The sequence below is a fragment of the Thamnophis sirtalis genome, unplaced genomic scaffold, assembly GCF_051295495.1.
Source record: "Thamnophis sirtalis isolate CommonGarterSnake01/CBP01778 unplaced genomic scaffold, rThaSir2_p1.2 scaffold_1, whole genome shotgun sequence".
Taxonomy (NCBI): Eukaryota; Metazoa; Chordata; class Lepidosauria; order Squamata; family Natricidae; genus Thamnophis; species Thamnophis sirtalis.
In genome coordinates, this window is record NW_028261381.1 from 45,413,999 (window position 1) to 45,434,812 (window position 20,814).

A 20,814-nucleotide genomic window follows, 5' to 3' on the forward strand; every position below is an offset into this window, starting at 1 on the left:
AGGGTTTATTTTCAGGGGAAGACTTCTTTTAGCGTATGCACTCAAAAGCCCAATTGCGCTTATTATCTGGGAGTTCTTATTTTTAAGGAAACAGGGTAGGACAAATTAATTATGGCTAATTTAACAGAAATTAGCTTTTTTCCTGGATTAAAGGCATTAAAAGAGGAAATGTAACTGTTAGAAAGCTTAATTTCTCAAGAACTGGGGGGATGGGGTGTGTGGAACCATGTGTTTTTCCAAACTGCTGAATAGGTTTTCTGACAGAGTGAATTTACAGGCAACTTAAATTTGCAGATATATATCTTAATGCTAGAATATAATTATATGCATTTTGTGATGACTGAAATTAATGGAATGTATGGTCATATCAATACCAAATATATTCTAAGATCTAAAAATGCACTACTACCTGACTCAAAACACCATCTGAGTATTAATGAATCTAGATCAGTTCTGGAAAATTAATCATGGAATGTTGTCACTTTCACACTAGTGGAGGCAAGGAAAATATAATTCCAAGTTTTGATGTCTGATGGATGATAGAAAATTTGAAGCAACAGAATTACAAGTGAATAACTAACAACAAATTACTTAAGGTGTTTTTCTGTTTGTTTGGGGAATTACTGCAAGAGGCAGGAAACCATAATATACACATATCTTTTGTCACAATGAATATAAGCATTTGCTCATTAAAATTGTCAGTTCCATTAAATTGGAACTTTAAACCAATTAGGGGAGAAGCCAAAATTATGTAGTTTCCTAAATGGTATGAACAAGGTTAAACAGTTGATATCCCAAATGATTTGTCTTCTATTAATATACCAGAGTTAAAAGACTCAATTTATATTCTGCAACAATTAAAAACAGATGACGTACCACAAAGCAAAAGAAAAAGCTGATTTTGGCTACTTGAAGTGCAGTAAGCTTCCCAACAGCTTTTAATATTGAATCCTGCTCTTTAACTGTTGGGTAAGACATACGAGACAGCTTTGCTTCCAGTGCATGACTTGCTGGGAGTTGTCGAATCTCCATAATGTTACTGAATCTTACACGAGGTTTTTTGGGAGCTTTAGGTGGGGGAAAAAATGGTGTGTATTAGACTGGAACAGAAAAACAATCAGCAAGAAAAGGTTCCTCCCTATGTTTGAACAGTTTATATCAGCAGCATGAATTAGCTTGTATACAGAAAAGATAAGCTAGAGCTGCAGATTTTACTCTAAGAGGTTTTGATTTGTACTGATTGCATTTATTTAAAGAAAAAGCCAGAATTTCTTAATTTTTAGAGTAACTGATTTGCTTTCTACCAGAAATGCATTTTTCATGAATTTGGTCTTTAAAACCTGATTCATGCATTTAACATTATACCTTTGATTTTAAGTATGGCATGACTTTTACTCCATCTTGTGGTTAATTCAACCAAAGGCTAACTAAGTGTACCAAAATGAAAAATGCTGTTTCTAGTTCTAAATTCTTGTTTTCTAAAGAAATCGGAGTAGGACAACAAAACATCTTTTAGCTTCATCTATATATTCAAATTTAATTCCTCTAAGACAGATAAATAAAAATAAACACTAAAGGTGTCTAATCCATATTGCAAATGTAAAGATTTTTCAGTTTACATTTACAATATACATAGGGATACAAAATAGTTAACTAAAAAGCAAAAGCAATTAACTATGGATTTTCATACCACACTTCTAGTATTACATGGGGATACAGTGGGTGATATAAAAATATGTTTTTAAAATTCTGAAATATGTACTTACTTTTTTCAGCATCACTGTTAATGCTGCTACTTTTTTCACTTGGCAAATCATGAAACTTTACAGGAACATACAAAGGTTCACTCTGAAATGCAACGTAACCAATTCCCAGTCATATAACGCAGTTATCAAAACAAAATCAAGAGATTTGGGCAATGTGATGAACAAAAAGGTACTCAACACTCTATAGAACTAAATAGAATTAAAATCCCACTGCTTAGATCAGCTGTTTATTTGGCATACCCAGAATTTCAAGCACAACCTTCTCATTTTTATAGGAGGCCCTTACGCGATCCTCCACCAAGTAGAAAATATAACCCTCGTGTTCTTCATGTAAACTGATGAACTTCCCTACATGCACAGATCCATTTTATGACCGAGCAAACTGACTATCCCAATTCTGAAAAGAATTTATCTTTTTAGAAATAAAATAAATTTATTTTGGTACAATAATATCAAATTGGTCCTTAATTATAAAGACACTTGTATTCACATGTGCGTAGGCCAGTTAACATTCAAAGTGACCCACAGATTTAAATTGGTTTTGCATCCCTGCAAACATAGTCCCTTCCTGGATTTTCAGACGTAGTTCAACAAGAATGCAATAATTAGCAAGGATTTCAGTGCAACACAATCCTAAAACAAACTATCAAAAAAGAAAGCAAAACCTTCCCTATTGAATTAATTTTCACTTAGATGGTTTGATGGTGTTGGTTGAGAGAGGTACAGATAACTATATAAAAACTTCTTTTTGCACTATAAGATGGTATTTTGGCCCATCACATGTTTTCTGCCATTCAATGAAGGCCCTGTAGTCTTCCCACAAGGTTTTTCAGAAGTGATTTGTCATTGCCGCCTTCCTAGAGCTGTGATGAAGTGACTGGCCCAAGGTCACCCTGCTGCCTTTGTGCCCCGGGTGGAACTAGAACTCAGAAAATCCCGATTTCTATCCTGATATCTTAACCACTACACAATACCAAAATAGCTTTATGTAAACAAGTGACTGAAGTAATCTCGAACTATAAGACTTATTTCCCAAAGCCAAATATAAAATGTGTTTGCAAATCAGAAATATTTGTTACTATGGTTCTCTTTATCATGTTTAATCACCTTTTGTTAAAAACTACAAGGTATCTTTTTCTGATCTATTTTTATTTTAAAGAGAAATTTAAAAAAGAGAAACGAATAAATATTGCCATATGGCAATACAATGCTTAAATGAGAAAACTTACCAAAGAACTATTCACAGTACTGTCAGTTGTACAAGTGGCAAAATAATTTTCAGCATCTGCAAACTAAGCAGAAATTTGACACCTCAGATTTTTATTAATATATATCTAATGCTTTGATTTTTAAAAGTATGTTTAAGTCAGAGAATATTATCATCATTAATATCTTTGATTGAGATACAGATTGAGGAAAAATGGCCCACTGACAGCCACATTCCAATTCTTCTTCCTTGCTCCTAAACTAGTATCAGTTTCAAAGCCAATATTTGCCATTGCTTAAAAACTATTCCCAGAGAATAATAAGAGACGATAAACAGTATCGCTACAATAAAACAAAATGTGATCAGAGGCATATGGCAAGTTGACTATAAAATAAATCAGTATTTTGATGTTTTTCTCAATTATCCAGCTGTTAGCAGTAAGCTGATCACTAGTTTAGAAGTCAGCCAAAAATAAACGAACAAAAAGCAAACTATGATGTATTCCTCTTAACACATTTTATTAAAAAGTTTAATAATTTTTTCTTTCATAATAAGAAATTATCTACCCTGTTTCCCTGAAAATAAGACCTCCTCGGATAATAAGTCCAATCGGGCTTTTGAGTGTATGTGCTAAAATAAGCCCTTCCCTGAAAATAAGCCGTTCCTGAAAATATTGCAACACAGCAGCAGCCATAAGGTGACCACACTTGCCACCTCCTGCACCTCAAAAATAATAAGACCTTCCCAAAAATAAGGCCAAGCACTTATTTCAGGGGTCAAAAGAAAATAAAACCCTGTCTTATTTTCGGTGAAACACAGTAAATAGTTTTCAACCGTCAGCATTTACAAGCATCTGAATTGCCCAGATCTGGTTTGCAACTTCCATTAGCAATAATCACTGTCTATGCCATTTGGGAATTATGATCATTGTTGTCCATTCTCCAGCTAGAAACCTAAGTTAAAAATGCTAATCTGTAATATCATTTGCAAGTAATCCCAGATCTCAAAAGGGGTATTTGGGAACTATAAACAAGAGCTGGGGAATCATTCTTAAATCACTGTTAAGCTATAAACTACTCTATTATTTAGGTTGTGTGATGCTTGGATTCCAATCTTAAAACAACAACAACGATGAAGCATTTATTAGGGCATCTACACTTTTTACCCAGTCTCTGCAAAGGGCACGTTTGTGATCCCAGCAAAAGCCACGGCTGCTTTATAGAGATAGAGGCAAAGTACCACTAAGAACCAATTTTGTATAGCCTTCCTGCTTATCTCCAGCTATTTGGCTGCCAGGACACTTCATGGCAAATGATAATCTGAACAAAATACTCTTTTATTTAAGATACAAAAGAGAGAAACTAAAGAGAAAATGAAATTTTGAATAAAATTCTATGTAATACATAGAAATCTACCCAGTCTTCTAATTGAGTTCATGAGCTAATAATTAATCTACCAGCCTAGAAGCCTGGAGATGGTGAGTTCTAGTCCCGCTTTAGGCATGAAAACCTGCTGGGTGACTGTGGGCCAGTCACTCTCTCTCAACCCACCTGTTACAGTTGTTATTGTGGAGAAAATAGGAAGTGTGTGTGTTCACCACCATAAGATATTTATAAAAATAATGAAGGTGGAATATAAACAAACAGATGAATATAGTTACAGAGCTCTTTGTTTCATAGATAAACAAGATTTGTCAATAATCTAATGTATTTTCTAGTTGTGAGAGTTCAGTGAGAGGAAAACAACTGAATGAATTAGTCAGCTCTCGTTTTCTCATGGCATATTGTGAGTAGCACAATGACTGGGTTTACTGCATTTTATCAATAGAAAAACTACAGACCTCTTAATAAAGAAATCAACTTTGACAACATAGTTTTTCTTAAAATAACATTTAGTGTGATATCTTTGTAAAGAACTAATAACACTTCAGCTACAGGCAGAATATCACAAACAATATAAACCACAGGCTAACTTTCTTCATATCAGTTCCCCAAGAAACATTACTGCTATTTTTCATTTATGTAAAGATTCACTTTGAAATGCTAGACTTATTGAAACATTGCTGTATACGCTGAACATTTGGAAATTATCTTCTTTTAGTTTATGTGGACTTTTGTCTCTATTTTACACTTTGTTCTTGTGTATAAAAAAGTCACAGTACTAATAAAAATCAATAAACAGAACAATACTTACAAAAGCTGCATGTCTTCCACGAAACCCACGCGTACACTGTTGCCTCCATGGTTTCCAGATGATGAATCCCAAGAGGTAAAGAACAAACATGGATGTTTTCGCAAACGTACTGAAGAATGGTTTTTTATACATAGTAAAAACATACTGGAGAGAAAAGGAAAAAAACCATCACTTATAAATACATTAAGCTACATGGACCTTCAAACATGGAAACATGATTTAAGAATTACAGCATTCCTGGATTTGTATTCAATCTCAGTCAAGACCAGGATGTGTATTAATTACTGTTCTCCATACCATAAATTATTAACATATTTCTGGCAAAAATAGATGTACTGATTTATTAAAGTTTTTAACATATAATGGTCTGCATTTTTGCTACTTGCAAATCCTTTGCAAAGTTATCTGTTGCAGCTGAAATTCCAAGAGAGTGGACAAGCCTGATGGATCACATTTAAGGATAGTCTCTTGAGACACCAAATTCCTAGGAGATGGATTTGAGAAGAAATGATTGTGGATAACTTGCTTATCTACGTGGTTGCTCAGAGTTGACAATGACTTGATGGTACATAATCAATCAATCAATCAATCAATCAATCGGTAAACAGGAAAAAATTGCATCTAGCTATCGAAGTGTGATATATCTATGTAGCCCTCAACTTCCAACCACAATTGAGTCCAACATTTCTGTTGCAAGACACTCTTAAGTGAGTTTTGCCCCATTTTATCACCTTTGTTGGCACAGTTAAGTGAATCACTGCAGTTGTTAAGTGAATCTAGCTTTCCCATTGATCTGCTTGGCAGAAAGTCACAAAAGGTGATCAGATGACTCTAGGACACTGCAACTATCATAAATATAAGCCAACTGCCACACAGCTGTATTTTGATCATGTGACATGTGGATACTGCAATGCTCATAACTCTATTTTATCAGTGCAGCTGTAATTTTGAATGGTCACTACATGAATGGTTGCAAGTCGAGGACTTCTAGTATGCACTTGGAATATTTTCCTCATCTTAGAAGGAGTAAACTTAGCTCTTTTGGTTGGGGGACAGGAAGAACTTACAAAATGTACCACCATGGCATGAAAATTTAAAAAAAAATTCTACAAAATGTAACTGGTGCATTATATTTGCCATATATGTGCATGCTTTAATAAGTTGAAATATTTCAGTGGGGTGTATTTGATTTTTCATATGACTAAGGCTAGTTCTAAAACCTTAGTAATCCGTTTTTGAGTAATTAGTGTAGCAAACATTTTTTGAGTAATTAGTTTAGTAAACAATGAAATGGGCGGTATGGCATGTTGTCAAAAATACTACTAGTTTCACTTGGGTTAACAAAAAATTAATATCACAATATTGTTGCATTATAGCATGATACTTACTGATGTGAGTTCGGAAGAGGCAACCCATATGACATCCACCAGAAGAAGAATGACAATGCCAAGAGCCATTCGCCTACGCTGAGTCAGAGAACTGCTTTGCGGGTTCATCCGATTCATGATAAAAATCCAAACCATTTGTAACTTGTCAAACAACAGCAGTGACAATGAGTTTTTTAAATGAATTGAAACAGACTTTATCCTCCAGGAACTGGGTGGGACAGGCATTCAAATATTAAAGTACAGCAAAAATGTAAACCAATGATCAATCTGTATGGTATGAAAGAAAATTGGACACAACTTATCTTATTCCATAAGCAGAATATTAAAATTCCTCCCCCCTGCCCAACTATTATTTATACTGGCAGAGAAATCTCCGAAATATTGTTTTGTACTGACATTGCTACCATCAGCATCCAATGTTATTTTCCTGCCCGCTCTGTTGCAGGCAATCCATTTTGGTGGCCCTGATCTCTCTGAACATTGGTAGTACTGTATAAAGATAATGTTTCGTCTGCTAGTATGAGCTAAGAAAAGAAAGGAGGACAAGGAGAAGGAGTTGGGTGAGAAGAGACTACATCTAGATGTTTAGTTGTCAGGATTTCTCTGCCATGCAAGGCATGTGAAAAACAATAAACAAATAACGTATTTCTACTAGGCAAAGGAAGTAATGAGAAAGAAAAGCAATGAGCAAAAGACAAAAGGAAAAAAAAATCTCTTCGCTCAGTAAGAAGAGGGGGAAAAAATTAAAATGATTTGGGCAGCTCTTATTGGTAGGGGTTTCTTAGATTATTGTAGATATGATCATGAAAACATATTAGATTCCAATCCAGTAATAAAGCCAATTATTGCATTTTGGTTAATGAAAAAAACCTATCCAGCAGTGACGTGCAGTCAGGAGAGGCAGGGCCTCACCACTGTCATCATGAAAAAGAAAAACAAATTTAAAAGGAGAAAGGCAGAGGTAGTTGCTGCCAGATTCACAGTGGATGACTCTGCTTAGTGCTTAACTGCAGGAGAGGCGAGAGAACCACATGCCTCCTTTAGACTATCTTTATGATCACTTGAGCAGAATTAAGCAAGGGTTAAAAGGCGAAAAATTCCTTATGCAAAGGAGGCACGTGGTTCTCTCGCCTCCTTCTGCAGAGGGCACTTTTTAGAGGCTTTTTTTAAACAGTTAAGCAGAGTCATCCACATGGTGACTCTAGCAGCAACTATCCCAGCCTGGCTAGAGCAACTCTTGCCTTTTTCTTTTTACATTTTCACATTTTCATTGTGGCAGCCAAGAGGAGAGTTGAAATCCTCTGTGACACAGCTGGAAAAGGTATGTGGGTTGGAGGGAGGGGGGAGGAATTCAAAATTATTTGTAAGTAATTGTAATTTGTATTATTATAAGGTGCGTGTGTGTGTGTGTGTGTGTGTGTGTGTGTGTGTGTGTGTGTGTTTTACCTGCCTCTGCTGGCACGCGGGCTGGCACTTTATTTTTTATTTTTATTTTTTAAAGCCATGCTGCCCGGCCTCGCCATAGAGCGGAACACGCTGGCTTCCGGCCATACAGTGGGTCCCACTGTATGGCCGGGGCGGGGGCATGCACTTTAAAGTGCATGCCGCCGCAAAGTGGGATGTGTCTTGCTTTATGGTGGGGCGCGGGGGCATGCACTTTAAAGTGCCGGCACGCCTTTCGGCCATACAGTGGGTCCCGCTGTATGGCCGGGGCGGCGGCATGCACTTTAAAGTGCCGGCACGCCTGTCTGCCATAGAGTAGGCTTGTTCTCTGCTTTAAGGGGGCTTTGCGTGGGAAGGGGGGGCTCTGCTTGGCTTTCCCCCCTCTCCTCAGGTGCAGCGGCGGTGGCGGGATGGATGGCACGTGCGCATGCACTATTCCGGCTGGCAGTGGGGGGGGGGAGGCAGAATGCCACAAGGAAAATCCTGACATGTGAGGGCGGGCAGAGGCAGGGGGCTCTGCCAACACCAGCCGCTGCTGCCCCTCCTCGGTGCTTCTGGTGTGCGAAGCATCTCGGGGAGATGATTCATTTCTTGCGGGGGAGGCGTTCAGATGCTTGGTTTAAACCCCCCCGCCGCCACCCTCCTCACCCAGCTATAGTGAGTGAGCACACGCTCGGAGAGGCGGGCTCTGAGGCAAGCCCTCCGATCCTTGTGCGGCAGGGAGATGAACCCCGCAGCTTGTCCTACCCCCCTTCCCCAAGCGGGTGCCCCCCTCCTCCTCTCTTTCAAAGGCAAGAGGCGGGTGGGTTTTTTTTTCCGGAGCAGCTTGGAACAGATGCCAGAGGATGCAACATTGGACCTCCTGCCCCAGCGGTCCTCTTAGAAACTGGGGTGGCTGCGCGGTGTGGTGCGGCGCTGTTGGAAATGCGTGTCATTGAACTCTGGAGATGGGCTCCTGGCTCTTGAGCAATCTGGCCAGGCTTTAGGACAGCCCAGGGAACTTTTCGACCCTGCCTAGATTGGAGGGGTGGGAGGAGGAGAATATAGAGGTCCTGCTTGCTTGCCTCACCAGCCGTGGACCTCACCGCATGTCACTGCTATCCAGCTATGTAGCCTGAGTGAAATGATTGTTTTGCACATGTTTTACAAGCTTCTCTATTGTGTAATAAAAAAATAGCTAATATTTAAGGGTGCATTGTGATATTTGTTTTTCATTTCACACTCAGTAAAAATATCTGTGCCACTGTATTAACATATTTCAATGCTTCAGACCTTAGGTTAATAAATAGTCTTCATGGGGTTATTATGAGTTGGCCTTTGCGATAGTCTGAATTTGAGACCTTTGGATTAAAACATGGATAAATGAGGTAAAATCTGATTTCTTTATAACGCCCCCTCCCGCCGCCCACACTTGACAAAAAATGAACTGATAGAAAGCATTCCTAAAATGCAAATTGCTGCTTTAAAAACAGTATAAACCTATTTCCTTTATGTCTGGGAAGTATCTTGATAAGCTTTAATTTGTTCCCCTTCATTCATATAAAGCTAGAACTGAGACCAGTAGTGGTTTGATGATTCAAATATGAAAGGAAAAGTGAAATCAGAATACCATCTGCATGTTGATGACACCAATATCTCTGGATATAACAAACATTATTTGATGCCTCGTCAGAACAGAATACAAATACAAGCAATTTGTGAGCCTCACATTTAAGTCTGTGAGACTGAAACACCCTTGTAGTGTTCAGGCTTGCAGCCCAAATATATTTGTCTTTTTAAGTAGCTGACATGCAAATTAAATATGAATAGTGGAAATGTGAAGTATAAAAGGCCTAAACAGATTATCCTGAATTTAATTGGGGAAAAGGTTAAATACCACACTACTTATGTCCAGATTAAAATTGGAGCACAGAAAATGAAAGAAATACACTGCGTGTACATTTTGAACTGCATCTATTTTCATCTAAACTCAATATTTTTTTTTTACTTTTACTTTATCCCAGGGGTCTCTAAACCTGGCTACTATAAGACTTGTGGACTTCAACTCCCAGAAAACCCCACAGCCAGTATGACTGGCTGAGGAATTCTTGGAATTGAAGTCCACAAGTCTTAAAAGTTGCAAATTTGGAGACTCCTGCTTTATTCTTGTGTGCCTTGTATTTTGGATAAACAAACTGTAGAATGCCAGTTATTTCTCCCATGGTTATTTTCATACCTGTTATCTAACCTTTTAAGAATAAGATAATGACTGGACTTCAATGAGCTTCATGGCATCATGTAAAGATGAAGAGTATCTCCTAAAAATAAATAAATAAATTATTAAAGGCATCAACTGCCTACAGGATAATAGGCTTTTCCAACTTTCCATGAGATCTTAATCTGCCATTTCACCAATTTTGCAATCCAAGAGTCCCATTTGGAAAACACAGACATGATATGCACAATGCATATGCATACATAGGGCGTGGGGTGTAATTGACAAGACATGTGTTGTGACATCTTGATGCAATTCTATCAGTTATGTATTTGCATGCAATGTTGTGATACAGGAAGGAAAGAGATTGTGCTATAAAGGTTTCTTTATTTTTGCAAACTGTAGCTAGCTGTGAATGCCTATAGTTATGTACAATAGTAATATGATAACAGCCTCTTCTCCGGCTGAATGTAGGTGTTAATCAAAAACTTCAGCATGGATAAAGCTGCAGAATAAATATCAACATTAAATATGTTATTTCAGACAGAGATATACTGCAATAGAGTATCAACTACAGACACCTGGTATGTAGTAGAGTTATTAGAAGGCAAACAATAAATTCCCCCCACCCCCATTTTTCCTCAGAAACATGCCAAAAATGAACATGCTTTCCATGGAAACAAGCTAAATCTATAAGATTAAACTCATAGGTAAAACAAAAATATCATGGCAGAAGTCAAGCTCTTAAAATTATTTCATTAATAAACTATCCTTTATGAGATGTGTATAAAGCAGTATCCTGCATTAGTGCAACTAAGCAAAAAAGATATAAGCTAAGTTTATTAAATTATACTCTGTTGTAATTTGATTATTCTCAGCAGTTTAAAGTCTATATGCAATATGATTTCAATTAAAATATTTTTCACCTCCCAGAAGTGTGAGACCTCCGTATAAATTCTAGCATGACAATACAATTCTGGCTACAGCAGGTAATCCTGCATGTATTTCAAAGCCCAGCTGTGAAATATTTTTAAGTCAATATAAGCAACGTAAATTTTAGTTGGAAACCAATCAACAACCAGTACAGGACTCACAGAATTAATAATTCATTCCCCAATAACTGAAGCCAGTAAATATGAAGGTTAGCTGGCACATTCTGGACTTGTTGCGGTTTTCAAGAAGTCTTTAAACACATTGCAATAGTCTAGTACATTAATTACTATATCCAGGTCCTCTTGTACCAATTGGTAGACTAGTCAAAGACAGGCAAAAGCTCTTCAAGAATGGAACCACTGCAAAACAGAACTGTCAAAACAAAGTCCCATAAGTACAGTAAGATACCATAGATGATGGTATCAAAACCACATAGAAATTCAAAAGTATGAGGAAGAGTTCACTACTTGTATCCAGATCTTGACTCGCATCATCATGAAAGAGACTAATGCTATTATTGTCCCATGCCCAGGCAAGAAACTCAAATGAAAAGGGTCCAGATTTCTTCTGCCATCACTGTCTCAGCAATTTTCTCTCAAAGGGAAGCTGGATACGTGACAGTTGTTACCTTGACAATCACCAGATCCAGGTGGTTACTTCTGCATCTAAAGTACTTTTAACACGATCCTCATTATATTTTTCCAAATATGGTGGCTCTACATTCTGATAAACATAGTGGGTTTGTTTACAGGCCATAAGTATGGCACATCAACAAACACAAACTTCTAGAGACCTCCAAAAGCAATTACTAAATTGTCATTTCTGATGTGACACAAAGATAAAATTATTAAATATATGATAGACAGTCATCTTTCTTTTGTTCCTTTCTTTTCAACTACTTTTTTGACTGCTGACACTAGCATGCCAACTGTGATCTTAGTTTAAAAAAAAGATATGTTACGTGCCCTATATGGACATTATTTTATTAGTTGTACAAATAATATCCTTTAGACTACATAGGAAGGAGAAGTCCTAAGCTTGCTAGAATTAGAAGCATTGCTTTCAGTGATGGTTTTATTTTTATCAGAGCCCCAAAATTATATCTGCAAGAAAAATATTATTTTCTTAGTCCCTAGAAGTGGAAAGAAAATAAAGGATCGTATTCCTCTTGTCATCCCTTATTCCGCTATAAAATATATTACTCAGTATCATTAATGTTTGCATTCATCAGTAACATATCACATAAATGTAAAGATCTGTGAATCAATACTATAATTCTTTTTTAAAAATTATGTAGATGTCTATTTATTTTCCTCATACTAGTTGCACAAAATGCTTTTTTAGAGATGGAATTAAGGTCCTGAAAGGTTGAGTTTGTGTGGTAGAATTTAATGAAACATGCAAAACAGGACTGACTGGCTGTGTGTGTTTTCTAAAGAATTATCACTCTGCCCAAATAAATCAGTTGGTCCAGTTTCAGTAAGAACATCAACCTAAATGATTTCTTGCTGTCAAAAAATGTACATTATAAGTAACTGATGAACATTTGTAACGCTCAAGTAAAATAGGAAGAATTAATAGTTATTTGGATGAAAAGAGAAATTAATTACTATATGCTCCTTTTTAACTATAGTTTTACAATTTAATTATTCAAGAAATATTAATACATGGTAAAATCAGATTTATATTTCTTTTGTTATTTATATTAATTATATATGGTATGACAGGTTTTCTTACCTTCTAGAGTTTGTAAGTATGACACAGACATATCCCATGGAACATTATTTTATCTATATTCTTGAGCATTTTCTGCAAAAATTCAAGAAGAAATAAATCCTTAGCATTTTCAATCATTTATCAATGGTCATTGTTCTGTCTTTTATTGCAATGTATTAGATAGAGTAGATGAATTCTATATAGATACATACATATCAAGAGATGATTTTCATATACTTATTCAAACGTACAAATATATTTCTGTTGATGAAACTTCAATTTTATAGTAAAAATATATTATTCAAACAATATCACTTTAAAATGAAAATCTTCAATTTCTGCAGAAAACTTTCTCTACTTTCTTCAGATTAATGTCATAAATCACACTCACCATAAACTAGCCACTACTAAGTACTGATTTTTAACCCTGTACCACATATTCACTTTTACAGAATGTAAAAGACACCTTAGATTTTACCAACTAAAGATAGATGTTAATCTTAAATATTGATAGTTGACCCACAATCTTGAGATTGTGCAGAAATGGATTCAAATTAACCGCTAATCCCTAGTGATTTCACAGAAATGGAATGTACACAAGTCACTTCCATAGCAACTGGTCAAAATTTCTGAAGCTTTCTGCATATGGTACATTTAAAGAAAACCTTATTAATGTATATTTGGGAAACTAGGCCACTCAATATTGTCTAAAAACATTTGTTTTTTCTCAAATTATAATTTCTGAAGATTAAATCAAGAATGATTTTACCTTTTAATGAGAAATCCAAGAAAATAAATTTTGTTCAAAGATAAAAATTTGAAGGATTAACCTGAAGAACTAAGTAATAGGTTTGTATTGCATTGTATTGTATAGTCAGTGGCAATTCTACATTTTTCCTACTAACATTGGATACATTTATAACTGATGATTATCTTTCTAATTAAGAGATATACAGATATAGCACCCACTACTAGAACACAAATCTTTCATCTGAATTTTATTAAGTTTTTAAAAAATTTCACGAGCTGTAAATCTTGCCATAATTGCTCAGATTAAAAATCAGAAAACACAGTGCATTGATTAAAAATGTAATGTGTCATTAAAAATCACTAATTCATTCTTACCAAGATATTTTGTTGCCATGATAGTGGCAAGTTTTGCAGAATTGTTTGGTGTAGTTACTTTCAAATATCTATTCTAAAAAAAAGAAGAAGATAAAGACGATTATTTCTGAAATTATCAGTACTCAAATTTAACTTCACATTTTTAAAATTTTTAATACCCATTACATGCCTCAATTATCTTATAGTTGACATTACAATATAGTTAAATAAATAAGGCCTTTACAGTATAAATCATCACACATGTCTCTATACACTTGATCAAAGGTAATTCAGAGGATGATGTGTTATGCTGAAGAGCAACAAGTGAGTTTTTACTTACTGCCCAACTTTTAATTATGGTGACGTCTCATTCTCCCAAAGTATAACCTTCATATTCCAGTAGGTAAATATACTACTGTTGATTCAAAATGTTCACTTTTGTAAGCTTGATATGAATATTAAAAAGTACTGTTTTATTTATTCTATTTGAGATAGCTTAAAAAAAGTGAATCAAACCTGATACAAAATTTCTACAATCTAACCACCAAATAGATTTTGCTACTATCATCGTGTTGTTGTGATATACTAGTACCTTTTTACAGAGGTATGAAACTATTCAATTATACAGAAGAAAGCAAAATGTTTTATTAGACATCACATGTGACACCCCACAGTATATAGCTTGGAAACTAAGAAAGAACTAATGTATGATAGTTAGTACTTAGAAAAATTTGAAAAATATAAGGGGCACACACTAGGTTTAGGAATTGAAAAACAACAACAACCTAGAATAAGGCAATTGCAAACTACAGCTGCAAAGAAAACTACATGATGGCATCTATACTGCATAATCAACAAAAAAGTCAAGCTTAACTTGAAGACTTCTTTTTAAAATTAGAGAGACAGCAGAGGTTACAACTAAAGTTAAAAATTGCAAGTCAATAAACATTCAAACAATTTTATATCCATTGTCTCATTCTGGAATTTAACAAATATGAGGTAAAGTTTTGGAAACTAGCTTTGCTTCCAATACCAATAAATAATATATACATTCTGAAGCAGAGAAAAATTATAATAGGTATACAGTATGTTTGAATTCCCAGGGAGAGGATCAGATTTTAAGGCTGAATTGTCTGCAATCCAGGTTATTTTTTGATACATCAATAGACTTCCAATTTACAAACTGTTTAACAGCTGCAAAAACAAATGCAAGAAAAAAAATCCTTCCCATGACTGAAATTCTTTGTTATTTCCAGTTATTTAAATTGTAGCTTTTAACACATCTGGAAGCATAAGCTGAGCATAAATTGGCCCAGATCTTAGTGTAATTCTATTAGCCAGGTCAATGTCAGGTGAGAATTCCAGGTCCTTAATAAATTTGGACTCTTTATCAGGGTCATACTAACCCGGTCTTTTAGATGCCTTTGAAGTTTTAATGTGGGAAAAGCTAAGGAAAGCAATTGGTGGATTATCCAGGTAGCTCCCCCCCCACTTTCTCATCATATGAAAATTAATAATAATTTTCCTTACTACATTGTGAAGTAGGATTGAGTGAATCAGTGAAATGGGGTTGAGTTATAGAGGTTTATCATTTTCAAACTGCTCAAATGTCAGGTAAATAGACTAGAAGTGCTCTGCATTGCTACCTGTCAGTTGGTTTATTTCTGAATAAAGGTTTGGTGGTCTCCTGGGAGAATGCTAGACACTTTTGTTTAAACACATATCTACCACTCTTCTGGAACAGAACTATTATTTTTGTTCAAAAATGTTTGTTTTATATTTAACAGAAAGATTCTACAGAACATTAGAATAACTTTCTTCCAATCAGTGGTGGGTTCCTACCAGTTCGGCCAAACCGGTAATGGTATGATGGCTTGGGTCGCTGAAACCGGCAGTGACCCAGGCCTGCCACACCTCTGAACCGGTTCCCTCGTCTCTTCTGCTGTCGCCGGCATGTTTCTGTGCATCAGCAGAACAGTTTCAGTCAACTGCGCATGTGCAGCAAATCGTGGTGCACCCGTAAAACACCCTCTTAACGAACCAGTAGTAAGCCGGTTATGAACCCACCACTGACTTCAATCCCTCCCTTGGCTACACCCATCACCTATTTGGTTAAAACGGAGAACAGTCAAACCTCTTGTCAATTCTACCCACATCTCATATATTCCAAATATTTAAAGGAATGGCAATATCAGCAATGAGCAGCTAAGCCCCACAGCACCTGAAAGTACAGAGAGTCCTCACTTAATGATGGTATTTAGGACCAGTAACTTAGTCACAGTCATAGAGTATGAAATCAGGTGACCACATTGACTTCCAAGGGTAGCAGTAATAATCATTAGATGAATTCCTTATGGTGCCACAGTCAGGTGATCACCATTTGTGACTTCTTCCTGGCTTCTCTATTGACTTTGCTGGTTGGAACTGGCAGTGAAAGTCGCAAATAGCAATTGCTTGATTGCAAAATGCTGCAACGTAATTGTGAATTGATTGTTAAGCGCCCACATTGTGAGTACATGAACGTGGGGACATTATAATAACTGTAGGTACAAGTAATGGTAGTAAATCCCCTTGTTCAGCACTGTCGTAAGTTTTAATAGCCGCTGAATGAATGGTCACTGAATGAGGTCTACCTGCATGCAAAATGGCAGGGGACTTGGCCATGTGAAGTTTATATTTTTTGTAGAAGCAGCAGAAAAGCTGTGTATACCAATAAAAATCAGTTGGCAGAAATAGCATTTTTAAAAGACAGATCTCACATTCTTTTTAAGGACTGTTGAACAAGGGCTTTAAGCCCTGTGTTCTTGCAGAACATCATATCTATTTTTAGCAAGGAGCCCATTTAACATATAACAAACGCTTTGAAATTGGCATAAGGCATAATGTTGAAGCTAGATGCCTAGTCTCTCTTTCAGCTCAAGCTAAAATAGCCATTTGAATGCAATATCAAGCTACCAGAAAGAAATGCTCAAAGCAGCTGGGGAAATCCCAGCCCATAACTGCATTATTACCAACACTGTTAGTGAGCTATTGCAGATCATTCATACAACAAGAGTACACAACTGTAATCATAAGAACTATAACTGCTTCTGCCTCTGGTGATGGGATAAAAGCGACATGTCCTTTAAAAATGGCTAGCAAAATATTTTCATTCTGTAGTCAAGATGCAAGGATGAGTTTTTAGATGTAGGGTTACCCTCTTTTCCCTTCCTCTTGTGCTTGTCCTAGCCATCCTCATCATGGGTGGGAAGTATTCTTGGGAAAGTTAGGCAAAGAAATTTGGAAGTACATGCCAAGAGTATATATTTCCAGTAGGGTCACCCAAGTGTGAGATTATCCCAGCTGTCCTGCTAAACCAAATGTGCACCTATATTGGGCAACAATGATAGAGGAAGATGCTGGAGATAGATGCTCACTTTAACAGTGTCAAAGACATCAATTCACTCTGATGGGAAAAGGGAATAGTAAACAATCCCTGTACTTTTAGCAAGAAAACTACATCTTTAGTGGTTTTCTTGCTAAAAGAAAACATAAAATTGATTATATAGTGTTGGATGTTGGGCCCCTCAGGTTAGATGACACGACTGAGGAAGAGCTGAGTTGTAATGGTGTTTATGATGTGCCTAAATTAAAATCTTTGGGATGTGTATTTCCTGCAGTGGTCATACAGGAAAATACCAAGCTGCAAAGACAGGATTTACACTGGGAACACGAAACATAGGATACATGAATCCAGGAAAATTAAACATAAACTTGAAATAAAACAACTACAGATGGACATCTAAGGCATCAGTGAATCTAGCTAGATTAGGATTGGACAATTTTGCTAAGAAGATTATAATGTTTTCTGCCCAAAGAAGGAACAGCACTGTTTTATAGTTAGGAAGGGTGTAGCAAGAAAAATATTTGGCTACAATGCAATCAATGACTGAACAATATCAGAGTTCATGGACAATATGAATTTCACATGCTAGCAAAATAATGCGTAGGATCATCCAAAATAGATTAGAGCCTTACAGGGAAAAGGAGATGCCAGATGTTCAAGATGGGTTTAGAAAAGGCAGAGAAAAACAAGACATTATTGCTAATGTACCCTGGATAACAGAAAGCTAAAAAATACCAAGAAATCACTATACGTTCATTAATTATAGAAAGATCTTAGATGGTGTCAACCATATCAAGCTGTGGAACATGCTTAGGAAAACAGAAACCTCAGAATAGCTTGTTTTTCTCATGCAAAACCTATCTACTAACATGGTGAAACAGACTAACTTCAAGTTAGCAAGTGAGAGAAGGCTGCACACTCTTCCCTTGTATATCAACCTATATGCTTAATATATATTAAGGAAAGATGTATTGAAGGAAAATCAGTATGGTTTAAAACTGAAGGGAAAAACATGAATAACCCACAGTTATTCATGTTATACTGCGGTGCAGTATGGTGAAGATACTATTGTACTCAGACAAAAAAAGCAAAGGATCTGCAAACTTTAGTAACAAAGTCAAGGAGCAAAGTGAAAAATGAGATTCAAATTAAACATAAAGAAGATTAAACTAATAACAACAGGTACAACAATAAGCTTTAGGACTATCAATGAAGCTATGGAAATGGGAAATATCTTCTGTCTTTTAGGATTTTTTTACCAGCAGTAAAAAAACAAGCAGTCAAGAAATACACCATAGATTAACTACCATATGGTAGAGTACCCATGAAGGCTTTGGAAAAGATGTTTGGATGCTATGATATGTCTATACCTACAAAGATCAGAACTGTGCGAGCCATGGTATTCCCCGTGACACTCTATGGAAGCCAAAGTTGGACTTTAAAAAAGCAGACTAGAAAAAGTATTGATGCTCCTGAAATCTGATATGCTCTGAATACTGTGGGAGGCCAAAAAAACCAAGCTAATTGAACATGTCAATACCGAGTTCTCATTCAAAATACATATGACCAGGTTCAAATTATGCTATGATTGATTTAAAGTTTTGCAAGAAGTTATTTAGAATATCTTGGAACAGTGAAGGGTTTTAACGTTTGAAGCAGTCTGAACTGGGCTCAGAAGCCCAGTGGCAACCCGTAGAATAATTTCAAAATAAGTATTATCCTAGCTTGTCAATGTAGTCCAATCTGGAGTCTAAGCAATTGTAGCTTCTCCAAAGGTAGCCCCATAACCAACTGGTGAGAAAGAGATGGATTAACATTGCCAAGACAGCAATAAAAACTGAGCCAGCCAGATTTGGGTAAAGACTTGCCTGATTTCCACTTACTTTCAAAGCAGGAAAAAAGATGCCAGACAAACTCCCCAAATTAAAATGATCTCCTTACAGCTTTCTATATCACTCTTTTAGTATTGAGTGTCCACCCAGATTTTTGAGGCTTTTGATAGGGGAGGCTCTACTCTGAGGAACCAAACTTGCAACGTGCCCCTTTTTCCTTCAACCAACATTTTGTAAACTACCTTTTCTTACACTGCTTTCACTTTCCACTGGTCTATTTAGCAGATTTTGAGCCTGTCATTCTCCCCCCCCCCCCAATAAATAAATAAATAAAAATAACCCATCTTGCCAAAAGTCTGCTGTCCACCTCTGCTTTAACATATTGAACACTAAGAACGAGCTTTGAAACTTCTCCCACCCACAAGCTCTTCGCGGCCAAAGAGGAAGTACAGATAGACTTTTACACACATCCTTAAACAAACACACACACACACGGACACGGAGACACAAACGTCAAACCAAGCTAGTTTCCGACTCTTCTGCGGGACGGCTTGAAATTTGCAAGGAAAAAACCAGACCAAGCGCGGTGGGGCGTATTATTGTTTGACAGGAGACGAAGAATAATATTAGGGCGCGAGTGGGGATCCACGAGGGGCCGGAACTGGTGGTGTGTAAAAAAAAAAAGTTCGTTTGCTCATCTCTCTTGAGGTTCCCGCAGCCTTTCCCTAACTTGTTCCCCTTCCACCCTTTTTGCTTCAGCACGGCTGCCACAGCCGCAGCTCCGAAGCACTTCGAGACGGGCGGCTTTCCTGCCAAAATCCTGGCGGGAGCTTGACAGGAAAGCAGCGGCTGGAGAGACCTCCAGCGTTCTCCACCCGACGCTCCGGAGACCTCAGCAAAACGCACAGCCCATGCGGGGGTTTGACCCAGCGGAGTACCTCTCCGTCCTGAGCGTCGGCTCTCTGGCTCTCTCGCTCGCTCGACCGGAACCCCGCTTCCCAAAGATGGTGGCCAACCCCTCTCCTCTGCCCCGCTCTCGCCGTCCCAGCTGACTCGGCCGAAGACTCGGCTGGTTGCCTGGGCCGAAGTGAATCGACGGCCGAGAGGAGGAGCCACTCGCTCAGGCTGTTAATCGAGCCGCTCAGAGCTCTATTAGCGGCCCTGTATCGGCTTTTCTCCGCCCCCACCTCCCTCAGCCGTCTCAAGGCTCTTGGCCGCGCGCTCCTGCTTTGCTTGGTTGTTTGCCTCGCCCGTGCACAGCAATGGATGGGGCGTTGAGGACAGGGAGAGGCGAGGCGAGGCGAGGCAGGGGCTGGCTGGTACCCGGGAGGGTAGTAAGGAAGGAGGGGTGGGGAAGGAGCTGTCTTTTGAAGGAACCTTTGCATTTTTAAAAAAATGGGAATGACGGACATGGGGGAAAATGAGAGCTACTATGAGAGCTGCCAAAAAAAAAGCCAACACAGTCCTAGGCTGCATAAACAGAGGGATAGAATCAAGATCACGTGAAGTGTTAATACCACTTTATCATGCCTTGGTAAGGCCACACTTGGAATACTGTATTCAGTTTTAGTCGTTGAGGCTGTAGAGAAGAGCAACAGAGGATTGGGAAACGGGAGGCTAAAACATAAAGAACGGTTGTTGGAATTGGGTATG

General features: G+C 37.4%; 1 protein-coding gene across 3 annotated transcripts in view; it reads right to left on the bottom strand.

The window, feature by feature from the left end:
- Nucleotides 1-20,262, bottom strand: part of SLC35F5 (solute carrier family 35 member F5) — a 38,208-nt gene extending 17,946 nt beyond the window's left edge. Inside the window, exons 1-9 of one of the 3 annotated variants that reach the window (XM_014075802.2) lie at nucleotides 20,100-20,262; nucleotides 13,966-14,038; nucleotides 12,862-12,933; nucleotides 10,225-10,294; nucleotides 6,555-6,821; nucleotides 5,167-5,310; nucleotides 2,996-3,058; nucleotides 1,767-1,848; nucleotides 877-1,067 (exon numbers count right to left, since the gene is read on the bottom strand). In XM_014075802.2, the coding sequence (XP_013931277.1) occupies nucleotides 877-1,067; nucleotides 1,767-1,848; nucleotides 2,996-3,058; nucleotides 5,167-5,310; nucleotides 6,555-6,779 (705 nt within the window). In that variant the 5' untranslated portion in view covers nucleotides 6,780-6,821; nucleotides 10,225-10,294; nucleotides 12,862-12,933; nucleotides 13,966-14,038; nucleotides 20,100-20,262. Of the gene's footprint in view, nucleotides 1-876; nucleotides 1,068-1,766; nucleotides 1,849-2,995; nucleotides 3,059-5,166; nucleotides 5,311-6,554; nucleotides 6,822-10,212; nucleotides 10,295-12,861; nucleotides 12,934-13,965; nucleotides 14,039-20,099 lie in introns of all 3 variants that reach the window. The other 2 variants (XM_014075801.2, XM_014075803.2) reach the window with 2 other exon arrangements.
- Between the last annotated feature and the right edge of the window lie 552 nt (nucleotides 20,263-20,814).